This window comes from Balaenoptera borealis (assembly GCF_965194805.1).
Source record: "Balaenoptera borealis genome assembly, chromosome: 6".
In the NCBI taxonomy this organism is placed as follows: Eukaryota; Metazoa; Chordata; class Mammalia; order Artiodactyla; family Balaenopteridae; genus Balaenoptera; species Balaenoptera borealis.
In genome coordinates, this window is record NC_138863.1 from 35,726,110 (window position 1) to 35,739,645 (window position 13,536).

At 38.2% G+C, this 13,536-nt stretch overlaps 1 protein-coding gene across 1 annotated transcript; it reads right to left on the bottom strand.

Annotated features, from left to right (window-relative positions):
• On the bottom strand, positions 1-13,523 carry LOC309631209 (mitochondrial protein C2orf69). Its single transcript, XM_082397417.1, has 2 exons — positions 13,041-13,523; positions 1-2,990 (listed from the first exon to the last, which is right to left on the bottom strand). Exons 1-2 carry the CDS (start codon positions 13,392-13,394, stop codon positions 2,163-2,165), a joined length of 1,182 nt encoding a protein of 393 aa, XP_082253543.1. The 5' UTR covers positions 13,395-13,523; the 3' UTR covers positions 1-2,162.
• Positions 13,524-13,536: the final 13 nt, after the last annotated feature.

The following is a 13,536-nucleotide window of genomic DNA, read 5'->3' on the forward strand; positions in this document are numbered from 1 at the left end:
TTCTGTGGATTAAATTTAATACAACTGTACATTCATGCTGTGGCGGTAACAACTTTCACATTATTTGTTTGACTACATTTCTCAGTTGACTCTTTCATGACACAAACACAAAGCCACAATCCAAAGGATACACTAACATTTATAATAGTTTTAAACAAATGTGAAGAACAAATTTTAAGTATTAAACAAATATTTGAATATGGATCAACGTGAATATATTTTCATTAAAGAAAATATTTTTAGTTTTCAACACTGTCTCATTTTGATGCAATGGCAATTCCAGGTGTCCCAGAGAGTTATTCTTAATATCCATTCAACATATAACAATTACAATTAAGCATTTACATGACTGGATAGCTACAAGGACCATATTTTAAATATCTCAGATTTTTAAATGAATCTTTCTGCTAAAAGTCATACATTTTCCATTTTAGTTAATCCTGTAGAAATAAATGCCTTTCCTTCCCCCCTCATTAAAGTACTCAGTAACTTAGCTATGTTACATTAGATACACATAAATTTAACCAAGGATTATTAAACGTATTGAAAGAAGCCATCCAATCAATAATGGTGCTTTAAGACCAGGTAATAAATCAAATGTTAGAATCAGGCTGACTTGTTTCCTTGTTGGGAATTTTGGGTCTCAAAAGAAGCAGCAGGTATTTAAACCGAAGCAATATAAAACTACTGTACTTCATCCTTAAGAAAAAACCATTGAAAGATACTATTCTGAAGTTCATAGAATTTAAGCATCTGGTAAGTAAAAATCCTTTCTTATAAGTCTGAATATTTGGAATATATTTATAGAGTCATTAAAATATAATTCTGGGACGAAACCAAGAAATTAACATTTTAACTATTGTTTTACATATTTAGACCCTCTGGGTTATTGATAATTAAGCTTCAGTCTTTTTTTCTTTTTCAGTCTGAAAGCAGCATGTTACTTCCCTGCTTAATTATTTCATGACCTGCAAAAGCTAATTATTAATAAACAATTTTTAAAAAGACCACTAACCTTTTATTGTAATCTTTCAGTTAGTTGACATTCATTAGATCTTGGTTTCTCAAAATGTATTTATCTAGGTCAAGAAAAATGGGCAGAAGGAAACCTCACCCAAATTATGTAGCAGTGTTAAGCAAATTCAGTCTTTGAGCCAAAATTAAATCATTTGTGTCTTCAAACTTTCTCTTTCAACTTTTCATATAGCAATATAATTGTACATTTTGGCCAAGGAGCGATGCTTTCTTTGGGCAGACAAAATCATGCTTCAGGAGAAATAATGAATTAGTTCTATAGAATCTGTCTCCTTTTCAATAGGGCACTACCAAATAGAGTATTATATTTTACCTAAGTTGCCCTCTTTCAAAAGATGATAGGATGAAACAATTTTAAATCTGTACTATATTTTTACCCAGTATACATAATTATGTTCAATTTGAAACAATTTTCCAAAAGAACTGGTTTTTTGCCAAAATGCAAGAAACTCCAAAATGTCTTATCCAAAAGTTGTCAATTAAAAATTAAGCCACAGTGCTTAAGTGTAGTATTTTTAAAAACTAACTTTATACTACCGCACATTCTTAGATATGTGGAAACAAATACATTTTGACTCTTAAGAAAAAACACTTGATGGCACACTGAAGAATGACACCATAAGTTTATAAACATAAGAGGCAGGGTATAGTTATTGCAAATTGATGGAGAACATCAGTGTGCCTTCACTTTGTTTGAAGAGAAACAGTGTTTCCACTCAAAAGTTTTCAGTGCCAAAATACCTAATTACCCTTAAAGTCTCACCAAAATTGGTTTTAAACATTACTCAGAAAATAAACTATTTCCAACAATAACAACCTTAATTGCCTTTTATAAGGACTATATTATAACTTTCATTCTTAAGGGTCGTGTATCTCCCTGTAGGATTATCACAAACCACCTTTTGGATTTCAAATAAACTAATTCTAACCCAGTCCCAATTAAAAACTATCCACATTCACAAGCAAGGAACACTACTGCACATTACACTCATAGTTTAGGAATGTGTGCTTCCTTCCCCCCACCCCCCACCAAAAAAAACCTGACAATGCATCTATGAATTACATCTCATTGTCTGAATTTATAGCACAAAGTGCTTCTGCTCTTCTGCATTAATAATACTGCAGTCTCAAAATACTTCATGAACCCTGAAGTGATTCTCTATGGAAGGAGCTTCGTTTGCAAAATGAATTTGGCTAGTCACCTGCATACCAAAATCTCCAAGTATCTGAACAAATTTCTTGTGCTCCTTTCCAATCCAAGATCTCATTGGATCATGTACTTGGTAAGGTGTTACATGGGTGTGAACAATAATCCCTGTTTGTGCAAACTCTTTCAAGACTTCTGGATAAGTAATCCAAGTATTGCTTCCCCCAGAATGACCTCCATCCAGCCAGTACATTGTTTTTATGCTTTTGATAAAAGCATCAATGTTCCTGTCTTTCTTGGCTTCTTTCAATTCAAAAAGCAACTGATTCAAAACAACACAACCTTTACTGAATCCAATCAAAGTAAAAGAAGCACCATTTAGTGATGGTGGATAAAAACTCATGGCAGACTCATCAAATTTTTCACAGGTCCTCTCTTTTTCTCCCCGGCAACCATTAGTAGTATGAGAAGAACTGGATCTACAATTAGATGCTTTGGCGTCCTTATTCAAATCTTTCACATTCTTCTTTGGTAGCAAACTCTTCTGACTTAAGTTAAAAGCATTAACTAATAACGTATAAAGGTGCTTAAAAGCTCCAAAGTCAGTATTGTGTTCTGGAGCACCAAACATATTGCTTTTCACAAAATTGTCATAGCAGCTGAATTTGTGCAAATGCATTCGGGAACACTTTATCACCCAAATATAACTATTGGGGAACCGGTGGGCTAAAATGGTGGCAACATTTTCTAGACTCCAGTTTTCCCACTGATAATTCTCAGGATGACGAGTCATAATTTCATGGTAATTCTGAAAGGTAAGAAAGATAAAACAAATATTAAATACACAGTTATGTAAAATTATTTCCACAAAATTAGTTTCCCATTTTTATTGGGGAGGAAGTAGGGATGTTATAATGACCTATGGTTAATGTACTAGAAATGAAAACTATAAATCTATTACCTTCTGGTTGTAAGATTTTAAACAAATCACTTCTTCAGTTTAAGCCTCAAATCCATCAAACACAGGGTTATAAGATAAAGCTAAATAGCACAGTAGAAATTTTAAAAATAAAACACTTTAGAACGATTATAGATTTTTTAATGAATTTTATTTAGTATACATATGATCTGTTATTCCTAACACATTAACTGAAAATAAAAATTTGGTTTCTTAGATTTTTTGACCAACACAGAATTTTAAAATATTTTCCTATTAAAGCTGCTATCCTGAACTCCTCCCTCTTTGGATTACTCTAGCAACCTGAATGCTATGTTTAATTTCAATTTTAGTATTACAAAGCTGCAATGAACATTACAGAAAAATCTTCATGTACATCTGTGATTACATCCTTAAAAATAAATTCCCAGATGTGGAAAAACTAGGTCAAAGAATATTCATAATTTAAGGTTGACTATATAGACTACAATACTGTCTTCCAGAGAAGTATGTATAATTTTTCTTTTATCTTTGTTAAATTTCATTGGCACAGGATAACTTATTCTAATTTGAATTTATTAAAAATTTAAATGAAGTTGAAATTTTGTTCATATATTTATTAGCCATCTGGATTTCTACTTGTGCCTGTTCATATCTTTTGCCTTCTTTTATTTGGTTTATTTATAAGTATTCTATATATATTAATAACTTTTTGTTTATGTTCTAGGACGTGCATGTAAGTTTTGTTTTCCTTTCAATTTTTATTCATAATATCCTTAAAAAAGGGAAATTTATTCAAATTTATTTCATTTATTCTATAAAATTTATTGGATACCTACTGAACAGTCATGGATCAGAACAGATGAAACCCCTGCCCACACAGAGTGCACATTCTAGTACAGAGATACATAATAAACTCCATGAGTTAATAGAGCAGCACCCTCCAACAGAAATATAACATAAGCCACATGTACAATTTTCCAGCAGCTACATTAAAAAAAAAGTAGAAAGTTAACAGGTGAAATTTTTTTTTTTTTGGCCGCGCCCTGCGGCATGCGCGATCTTAGCTCTCCGACCAGGGATTGAACCCATGCCCCCTGTAGTGGAAGCATGGAGTCTTAGCCACTGGACTGCCAGGGAAGTCCCAAAATTATTTTTAATAATACATTTTATTAAGCCCAATACATCCAATATATTATCATTTCAACATGTAACATAAAAAATACTGAGATTATTACATTTCTTTTTCTTTCTAAGTTTTTGAAATCTAGTGTATATTTTACACTTACAACACATCTCAATTTGGGTGCTAAATTTTCATCGGAAATACTTGATCTGAATTTAGATTTCATAAGATTTACAGTTGCAAAAGTAGATTCACATACCCAAGTTGCTCAAATACACTTAAAAGTTTTCCAGGAACTGAAATATCAGTTTTTAAATTTAAATTTAAAGTTAAATACAATTTAAAATTTAGTTCTTTGATTACACTAAATTTCAAGCGGTCAATAGCTACAAGTAGCTAGCGGCTAGACAGCACAAGACATTATACGGTGATAAGTGCGATGGATAACAAAGCAAGGGAAAAAGAGCGCAAAGTTTTGGAGTGGGTGGAAGATTATTATTTAAACACAGGGTAGTCTCCAATAAGGCAATAGTTGAGAAGGAGCTGAGGGACTGAGTCATGATTATTTCAGTCATAAGGAACTGCAAAAGGACCTGAAGTGGAGCCATCGTTGGTATAACCAAGATACACCAGTGAGACCAGTGTACCCCCAGTGAAGTGAAGAAGGAGCAAAAGTGACCACCAAGAGGGTCACAGAGATTGCTGGTGAAGAGGGGAGGTGCTGATCATGCCTTGTAAGATACCCTGAGGACTTTGGACTTTGCTCTGATAGGGTGTGGAGTAGACGGCTGATATAATCTGTTTGGAAGGATTACTCTGACTCCTGTGTGCAAAGGGGCAACAGTTTGAAGCAGGGAGACCAGTAGGAGGCTACTTAAGTATAACCCCAATGAGAGAAGGTGGCTTGAACCACAGTGGTAGTAGAAGCAAAGGTGGTAAGAACTGGTCAGATTCTGTATATATTTTGAAGGTAGAGTCAACAGCATTTGCTAATGGACTGGGTATATGGTGTGAGAGAAGAGAAATAGAATTGTAATTTTTCCTTATTTCTAACAATCATATACCAAACATTTTTAAATGCACCTCTCTTTTGACCTAGTAATTCTACTTCTAGGAATTTATCTCAGGGATATACTTGCACACATGCATAAATAAATCTGTATAAGGACATTTATTCCTGCTTCAGAAGAATGAGGCAGTTCTATGAGTACTCATACGGGTTGTAAAATAAGGGCTAAAAAAACCCCTGAATGCTGAGCTATCATTTGTGTTTAAAAAAAAAAAGTTTGCATCAGCATAGAATGTCTCTGGAAGGACATATAAATCAGTAACAATGGTTAGCCTTAGGGAAGGGAAATTGGAGACTGCCTCCATTCATCCAAAGGGATGAAAAGGAGACTTATTTTTCAATGTACAACCTTAAATAAAATGAATTTTTAGCAATATACACATTTTTCTATTAAAAAAATTAAGACTAATAAAAGTAATACTACAAAAATTTAGTCTACATGCAAAGGTATAAGGAAGATATAAAAACCACCAATCCATAAAACCACCATTAGAAATAATCACTATTAAAATTTTGGTGTCTAGTATTCCAGTGTTCTTTAGTATACATACACATAAACAAGTATGTATGTAAGAGAGCGTTCTTTATTTCTTCCCTCAGCAAGATGATACACACAGTTTTCACTTTAAAATGTTACAGGCATGATTCCTTATCAATAAGTATAGGTTTGTATAATTTTTAGACTTTCCATCAAAAAGATTAATACCAATTGATACTTCCACTGGAAGTATATAAGAGTGCTTATTTTCTCACATCCTTACCCACACTGGCTATTAGCATTAATTTTTAAAAAATCTTTGCTACTAAGATAAACTATTTTACTTTTAATTTGCATATTTTTATTCCTAATCAGGTTGAACATTTTTCTATGTTTATTGGCAATTTTCATTTGTTAATTCTCTATTCATATCCTTTGATAACTTTCCCAACAGGATGCTCAAGTCCTTCTTAACAGTTTTTACCTCATTAAGTTTGTCATATATGTTAAAAAAAAAATCTATTCCCAGAAGGCCATCATTTAATTTTTTATGGATTCTGCTACTGCCTTCTGCACATCCAGATTTATGAGATATAAAATTATCATAGGAGCTTAGATCTGAAAGGGCTCATCTAAATCCTTTTTTTTTTTTTTTTTTTGGATAAATATCTCTTTTTTTATTTCAGTGAGACAGCAAATTTGGGCCCTTTCCCTTGTCCCTACCTATAAGAAATCTACACTCTTTCTCTGCACAGAACCCTTTCGTCCAAAAAATGAAAGAATTTGCAATTCAGGCACCAATGTAAAGAATAGAGGGATGAACATGAAAGGAACTACCCCCACATGCAGAGGTGGGCATGCGCGCACACACATGGGCATCAGCAGAAAGGGAAGGAACAAATTTCCAACACAAATTGAAAGGTGGAAATATTCTTGCCTATTGAACTTTGACTTCCATTTCTTCATATATTCATCAGTGGGCATTTGGGGGTCACTAAGCACAGTTCACAGTCCCTCAAGAACACAGTCCAGTGGGAGAGACAGAGATAAATAATTACAAGGCAATATGATTACTGCTGTAAAGCAGGGATATGTGAAGAACTGTGAGGGGACATAGAGAAAGGGAGACTCAAGCTATGTCTTGGGACATCAGGGAAGGCTCCACAAATATATGAGCTCAGTTTTGTAGTATTAGTAGAAATTCCAGGATTATGCAGTAGAATTCCTATTATGTCTGAAGTAGGAACATTAGTCAGGTCTTCATAAAGACACCCAAATATTAGTTGGGAAGAACAGAGCCAACACTGAATTATTCTATGGATTCCTGAATAGTTAGATATAAGTGCCAAATACAAAAGAAAGCACAAATATCTAAATCGTTTTTATAGCTAAGGAAACTGAGCTCCTACAAACTATACAGTTATTTATATTATATAGTTATTTAATGAGCTAAAATGAACAAGATTTTATGACTCTGTTTAGTCTCTACCACATAGGAGGTGGTAAACCTAAAAACTTGGTATTTTCTTTGATTAACCTGAGTTTACATGATCAGAGGAGGAAAATGCTCATACTAAGTAACTGTGTGTATGTACTAAAATGTAAAAATAAGATTGTTACTCTTGTGTCTAAGAAGTCCAGATCTAAGAACAATGGATAAGTACTCCTATAGTCTAGAAAGAGACACCAGACATCCCCATAGGACTTGCTAACAGGTAGTCAAAACCAGTTCTGCAACCCAGGCTACTATCCAAGGCCAATCTACAGAAGAGGTGGAAGAAGTGGGAAGAAAGGGTTTTCTTTTGAGAGAGTTTTCATCCCAGTTGGGAATGCAATGCACTTACTCTCCCTGTAGGGGTTAAAGGGTGGGAGGCATGCTTCCTCATCCCCAGTGAGGCAGGTGGCAAGAGAATCTCCTGGAGAGATTAAGGGGTAGTTACTCCACAAGTAGATGCTTGCTGACCTGCAAAAACATAAAGGCCCATCCCACACTGCTACTGAAGTACTGGTACAAAGGATTTTTAGGAAAACTTGACATGTGTCTCCATGATAAAGACTTAAGTTAGGTGGACTATTGTTATAGCAGAGTGAGGAGAGCTATATAGGGTACGAGCTGTACTTCCATAAAAAATGGGTCAAGGGGGCATCTTCGCTGGGCATAAAGTGGACATCTCACGTAAGCAAGCTAAAAGGACCGTAACAGGAACAGCCTAAGAAGGCTGCTCGACATAGCACACGAAGCCCCAGGGTATATGGTCAGATGTGAAATAGTAGTGTGTGTGTGTGTGTGTGTGTTTGTGTGTGTGCACGCGTGCCCATGGTTCTTGGCACAGAGCTCCTTAAAACCCTTGTAATTTCATGGGTGATAGGGGTTGGTCACCAGAAAGACCAAGACATGATGAGAAGTTTGGAACTTTCAACCCCACTCCCCATTCTCCAGAGAGGGACTGGAAATAAAGTTAATGACTGATCATACCTATGCAGTGAAGCCTCCATAAAAATCCCCAAAGTACAAGTTTGGATAGCTTCCAGGTTGGTGAACACAAGGAGGTGCTAGGAAAGCGGTGCACTCAGAGAGAGCATGGAGGCTCTGCACCTCTTCCCACATACCTTGCCCTATGCATCTCTTCCATCTGGATGTTCACCTGTATCCTTTATCATATCCTTTCATAATAAATGGGTAAACAGTATGTAAACTGTTTTCCAAAGTTCTGTGAGCCATTCTAGCATACTAACTGAACCCAAGGAGGGGGATCGTGCAAACCCCAATATATAGCTGGTCAGTCAGCAGTACAGGTGATAAACTGGGACTTGGCGACTGGCGTCTGAAGTGGGGAGGGGAAAAGACTTGTGGGACTGAGCCCTTAACGTGTGGAATCTGACACTAACTCCAGGTAGACAGTATCAGAATTGAATTGAATTATAGGACCCCAGCTGGTGTTGCAGAGAATTGCTTGGTGTGGGGGGAAATACCCACACATCTGTTGTCAGAAATGTTCTGAGTGTGGTAATAGTGTGAATAGCAAAGGAGAGTCACACAGGAGAAGTGAGTCTTTTCCTACTCACCAGGACATACACTTAGGGCATGGTCATCTATATATCCTAGTGTTTAGGAAAGCAAAAGTTTTTAAAAGCTAAACTTGGAAATGACCCAAATGTTCATGAACTGCTGAATGGGTAAGCAAATTGTATGTCCATACACAGAAAACTACTTGGCATTAAAAAGAAATAAACTCATGATAGAGACAACAGAAAGAATGAATTTCAAAAGCATTAGGCTAAGTGAAAGAAGCCAGACACAAGACTACATACTACATGATTCCTAACTAATGAAAATCTAGAAAAGGCAAAACTGTACTGAAAAGAAAGCAGATTAGTGGTTGCCTGTGGCTGAGAAAAGAGATTGACTAAAGTAGGGCACAGGGGTACTTTTTAGGGTGATGAAGATGTTGTATTACATGATTATTGCGATGGTTACGTAATTGTAGTTGTTGAAATTCATCAAATTGTAACCTTACACTTAAAAATAGAAATACCGGGCTTCCCTGGTGGTGCAGTGGTTGAGAATCTGCCTGCCAATGCAGGGGACACGGGTTCGAGCCCTGGTCTGGGAAGATCTCACATGCAGCGGAGCAACTAGGCCCGTGAGCCACAACTACTGAGCCTGCGCGTTTGGAGCCTGTGCTCCGCAACAAGAGAGGCCGCGACAGTGAGAGGCCCGCGCACCGCGATGAAGAGTGGCCCCCACTTGCCGCAACTAGAGAAAGCCCTCGCACAGAAACGAAGACCCAACACAGCCATAAAAAAAAAAAAAAAATAGAAATACCTACAATTCTGTATCCTGAGGATTTAAAAAGCAAGAAACTCAAGAAAACTGGACAGTACCTACTTAAAAAAATTCTGATCCCCCTCCAAAATCATTACTGATAAGAAAAACATCAAGAGGTACCTAAAGAAAAGTGAATTACTACGGCCTCAGCTTTCCTGTAATTCAAAGGATAAAAGGGCAAGCATAGAATTAAAAAGGACATACAATAAAAGATGACTGCAAGAAGAACATCAAAAAGTAATGGTAATTAGCATTTAAAACTACACTGTCAACCAGATCCAATTAACATCAAATAATGAATCTGTGTTAACATGAGGCAAAACTTCTAATGGTATCCTACAAAGTTCTGTTTGGCCCTATTCTGTTCAATATTTATCCAAATTAAAAATAAAGATATAGAAAGAATGCTTATTTAATCTATATATGATATAAATGAAAATAAAGGTTCTAAAAGGATCAATACACTAAAAGATGAGCTGTATCTCACAGGGTAAATTTCATCAGAATAGACATTAGGCTCAAAAGAATCAAGTGCAAAGAGAAGGAAATCTGAGCCTAAAAGCCCTTCATATAATAATAGCCAAGTAGCACTTAATACATTGTTCAAAAGAACTTACACACGTTTATTCATTCAACAAGCTATCTACTGAACACCTACTTCATGCCACTCACTAAGCATTGCAGATACAACAGTGAAGAAAACAGATGTGAAGCGTGCATCATACTAGTGGAAGACAGACAAAACCCAAAATGAATAACTAATATAGTAAATGAAATGGATAAAAATAAATTATCCTAATTATTTATTAGGAGAAAAGTTGACAGGGATCCTGTGCACATGTATGATTATTAAATAGGATGGTCATCAAAGGCCTCACTTTGAAGGCAACTTTTGAGCAAAGACTTGAAATAGGTGAACTAATGAATCCTTATAGACATCTGCAGGAAGATTGTTCCAGGCAGTACGTGCAAAGCTTGAGGTCAAGTGTGCCTACCATGAGCAATATGAAGAAGGCTGGTGTGGCTGGAGCCTTCTGTGGAGAGTAAAACAGATAAAGGAAACAGTCAAAAAAGCAGCACGGTGGGAATTCCCTGGTGGTCCAATGGTGAGGACTCCGAGCTGCCACTGCAGGGTCACAGGCTCAATCCCTGGTCAGGGAACAAAGATCCTGCGTGCCAAGCGGTGTGGCCAAAAAAGAGAAAAAAAGAAAAGCTACAGGGTGGGAAAGGTAAATAGATTGAAGGGCCTTGCATGCCATCAAGAGGACTCTGGCTTCTACTCTGAGTGGCACGGGAAGCTGCTGGTGTTTTGAGCAGAGGTGTGGTATGATTTGACTTAGGTTTTTAAATGATTTTTCTGATCACTTCTAGATACATTTAGAAGGTAAAGCCACTTTATTTGCTGATGTATTAAGAGAGGACAAAAGGATAATTTCAAGATTTCTAACTTGAGCAACTAAATAGGAAGTGTTTCCATTAACTGAGAGACAAGATGATGACTACAGGACGAGCAAGTTTAGGGAGAAAGATCCAGAGACTTTAGGTTTGAGATATCTATTAAATGTCCGAAAGGAAATACGTGCACGTAACTGGCAAGTCTAAAGTTCCAGGAATATGTCTAGGCTAGAAAACAAATGTTGAAGGTCGTCAGAGCATGTAAAGCCACAAGACTGAAAGAGATCACAAAGGGAGTAAAGGTAGTCAGAGGAAAAGTCCAAGAACTGAGCGCTACAGAACTCCCCCATAATTAAAAAGGTCGTCAGAAAGATAAGAAGGGAGGGTAACTCATTGGGTATTCACATATTTAATCCTCATTGATATCCTATACATCATTATTCCCATTTTGTAGTTGAGCTGGCTGCAACACAGAGAGGTTTAACAATTGGCCAGATGTTTCATAGCTAAAAAGTGCAGAATCAGGGTTTAAAACTAGGCGATCTGGCCTCAGAGCCTTTGATGCATTATTATTCTCTATGTCTTCTCTAAAAGCCCTGGGTTTTTAGAGGACTTCATACTCTGCATAAATCAACAGTATATCACTGTCCAAAAAGCTAATGGAATCTCAGGCTTCATAAAGAAATGGATGATGTCAAAATGAAAGGCGGTATTAGTCTAACTACATTTAGCATTTTATAGACTTCACCTGAAGATCTGTGCTATATTCTGACTTGCACACTTTAAAAATATTTAGTAGGTGTTCAATGAAGGTTAGTTATCATTATTATCATCATCATCATTATTATAGATGCACACAGTAGCTGGTCCACAAAACCCTGGAAGTCACTGTCAGCAATGCCACGCTGATTTCCCAAACTGAGCAAAAGGGCATCAACTGAGTACATTAAATTCCTCCTCTTAAATCGAAATACTAGTTTTGATTAGCAGTCAACTAGACCAGTCAATTATTTGGAGGGCAAGAGAAAAAACTACATTTACCTTCATCATCATCTGACTCAGGGCACAACGTTCGTAAGCATATTTTTTTAAAGCACTAATTTCAAAAACAACAATTGTTTAATAAACTAATTATTTCACGGTTTAAGAAACACATCCAGCCATATTTTAGCTTTACCTGTCTATACCAGCACTACCCAAGAGAACTCTGTGATTATGGGAATGTTCCGTGGAAATGCTCAGTATCTGCACTGTCCAGTACAGCACACACAAACCTTAGGGGCCACTGAGCACTTGAAATGCAGCTAGTGCGACGGAGAAACTGGATTTTTAATTCTATTTAGTTTTAATTAAATAGCCCCATATAACTAATGGCTACCCTATTAGACAAAGCAGTTCTAGATTAAGATCTAGATTAAGGCCCAGCTTTCCAGGACAACATAGCCATGTATATTTGCCTGCAGCCGCAAAATTAATAATAAAGATAAAATCACACACAAAAACCAAAGTACAGAATTTTGGTGAGCATCAAAATATTGACATGCTCAGCAATTACTGTCCCTTTTCATCCACCCATTCTCCCTTTCGTAGGGTTACTGAGAGTGTCACACCCTAGTACTAGTATTTTGTTTACTTTTTAATAACTGCCAGCACGCTAATTTAAAAGCCCTCTCTCCGCCTCCTGCCCCCCTCCCCCACCGATCCTCTGAGAAACCAAGTTATAGAATAAATACACATTGTCTCGTTTCTAGGTCTTAAATTCCACCCCCTCGAAACCTGGACTGACGGCTGGCTCTTTCGAGGTCGTAGCCCTCCCAAGGACACCTCCTGTCTAGGGCTCTATGAGGAGGGGGTCAGGGCGTGGAAGGGGCGGTTCTGGATTTCGTGGAGCCACCCCGTTTAGCGCCATGTGTGAGTGTGTTCAGGCGAGGCAAGGAACCGGGCCCCAGCTACGAGGGAGGAATCTCGAGAACTCGCATATGTACAAGAAGAAGGAGCATGTGCCCAGGCAGGCCGCAGGTTACCTGCACATCCCCGGGGAAATAGAGTACGTGATGCTGGGGCGGTGGTTGCGGCTCCTCCTTCGCCAGGTCCCCATGGAGGTCCCGCCGTTCCGGTCCCTCCCCGGCGGCCGCCACCGCCGCCGCCAGCAGGACCAACTCGTTGCCTCGCTGCGGGTCGGCTCCCGGCACCGCGGACAGCTGCACGCACTGCTGCCTGCGCCGCTCGGCTGACGGGGAGCAAAGCGCGCCGCTGCGGCTGCTGCTGCCGCCCAGGTTCATGGTTCTGGCCTGAAAGCTGAACGCTGCGACTCCGATTCCGAGCTGCGGCAGCAGGAGAAGCAGCTGCGGCGACCGCAGGAGCCCGAACCCCCACATGGGTCGCCGCCGCCAGAGCGGTTCCTAGGGTGTGGGAGGGCCTGAGGGAGGACGTTCGGCCGGGCGCCCAACGGTCGGCGGGAGCGACCCGGGCGAGAGCCGACCCCGAGGGCAACGACGGCGTCAGAGGCCGACGTCCGCG